Here is a 943-nt window from a genome sequence, read left to right as displayed (position 1 = left end):
GACGGACCTGGATGATCTTTAGTCCATTTGGTTCGTTGCTGGAGCTGATGTAGGTAATCCCGCTGCCAACGAGACCATACGTGGGACACGCTTTGCTGCACCAGACGCCATCTGGAGGATAAATTGAGACGAGAAGATTCCTCGATGTCGAGGGGAATGCTCTCCAGCGGAGCACCGATCAAGAAGTGCCCCGGTTACAGGTAATTGAAGTCTTCGGAGTCATCCCGCATCGGACAGAGAATTGAGCGTGGCCTCAATTCGCACCAGCACAGTGTTGAGCTCCTCGAAGGTCAGGGGCTGTCCGCCCACCACGCTCGTGAGTAGGGTCTTCACGGACTTGACCCCGGCCTCCCATAATCCACCGAAGTTAGGACCGTGGGGTGGGATAAACCGCCATTCCACGTTTTTTGGAGAGAAATGCTCCACCCATCGGTCGGCATTGCCTCTCAAGAAAGAGTAGAACTCCTTTAAGAATTTAGAGGCTCCAACGAAATTGGTACCGTTGTCGGAATGTATGCATCGAGGCAGGCCCCTTCGGGCGACGAAGCGGTCCAAAGCGGCAAGGAAAGCATCGGTGGTCAAAGATGAGACTGATTCCAAGTGGATGGCTTTGGTGGACATGCACACGAATATGCAGAAGTAGGCCTTGTCGACAGCAGCCTTCCGGCGTGGGGACGCCTTTATCAGTAGGGGACCTGCGTAATCTACGCCGACCTGCAGAAAGGGTCGGTGACGCTCGAACCTGGAACCTGTGAGGTCACCCATAAGAGGGACTTTCGGCTGGGCTCTTTGTATTCTGCACTGCGTGCATCGGTATGCCCTGCTCTTTATGACCTTCAGCGCTCTTGGTACCCAGAATCGGCTCCTTAACAAAGAGAGAGTCAAAGTCGGACCAGCATGAAAGTGCTTGAGATGTATGTCATCGATGACGAGGCGTGTAATC

The 943-nt window shown here is 53.9% G+C and overlaps 1 protein-coding gene across 1 annotated transcript; it reads right to left on the bottom strand.

Annotated features, from left to right (window-relative positions):
• Window positions 1-219: 219 nt before the first annotated feature.
• LOC136796959 (uncharacterized) lies at window positions 220-765 on the bottom strand. The gene has a single exon (XM_067052182.1). It carries the CDS (start codon window positions 763-765, stop codon window positions 220-222), a length of 546 nt encoding a protein of 181 aa, XP_066908283.1.
• Between the last annotated feature and the right edge of the window lie 178 nt (window positions 766-943).

The sequence above is a fragment of the Halyomorpha halys genome, unplaced genomic scaffold (genome assembly GCF_000696795.3).
Source record: "Halyomorpha halys isolate HHAL.00 unplaced genomic scaffold, Hhal_1.1 Scaffold1377.1, whole genome shotgun sequence".
In the NCBI taxonomy this organism is placed as follows: domain Eukaryota; kingdom Metazoa; phylum Arthropoda; class Insecta; order Hemiptera; family Pentatomidae; genus Halyomorpha; species Halyomorpha halys.
The sequence above is the reverse complement of the archived record's forward strand: the minus strand, read 5'-3'. Positions and strand labels throughout refer to the sequence as shown.

Excerpts from the sequence above, each read along its gene's own strand:
- LOC136796959 (XM_067052182.1), bottom strand. The coding sequence starts at position 765 with ATGGGTGACCTCACAGGTTCCAGGTTCGAGCGTCACCGACCCTTTCTG.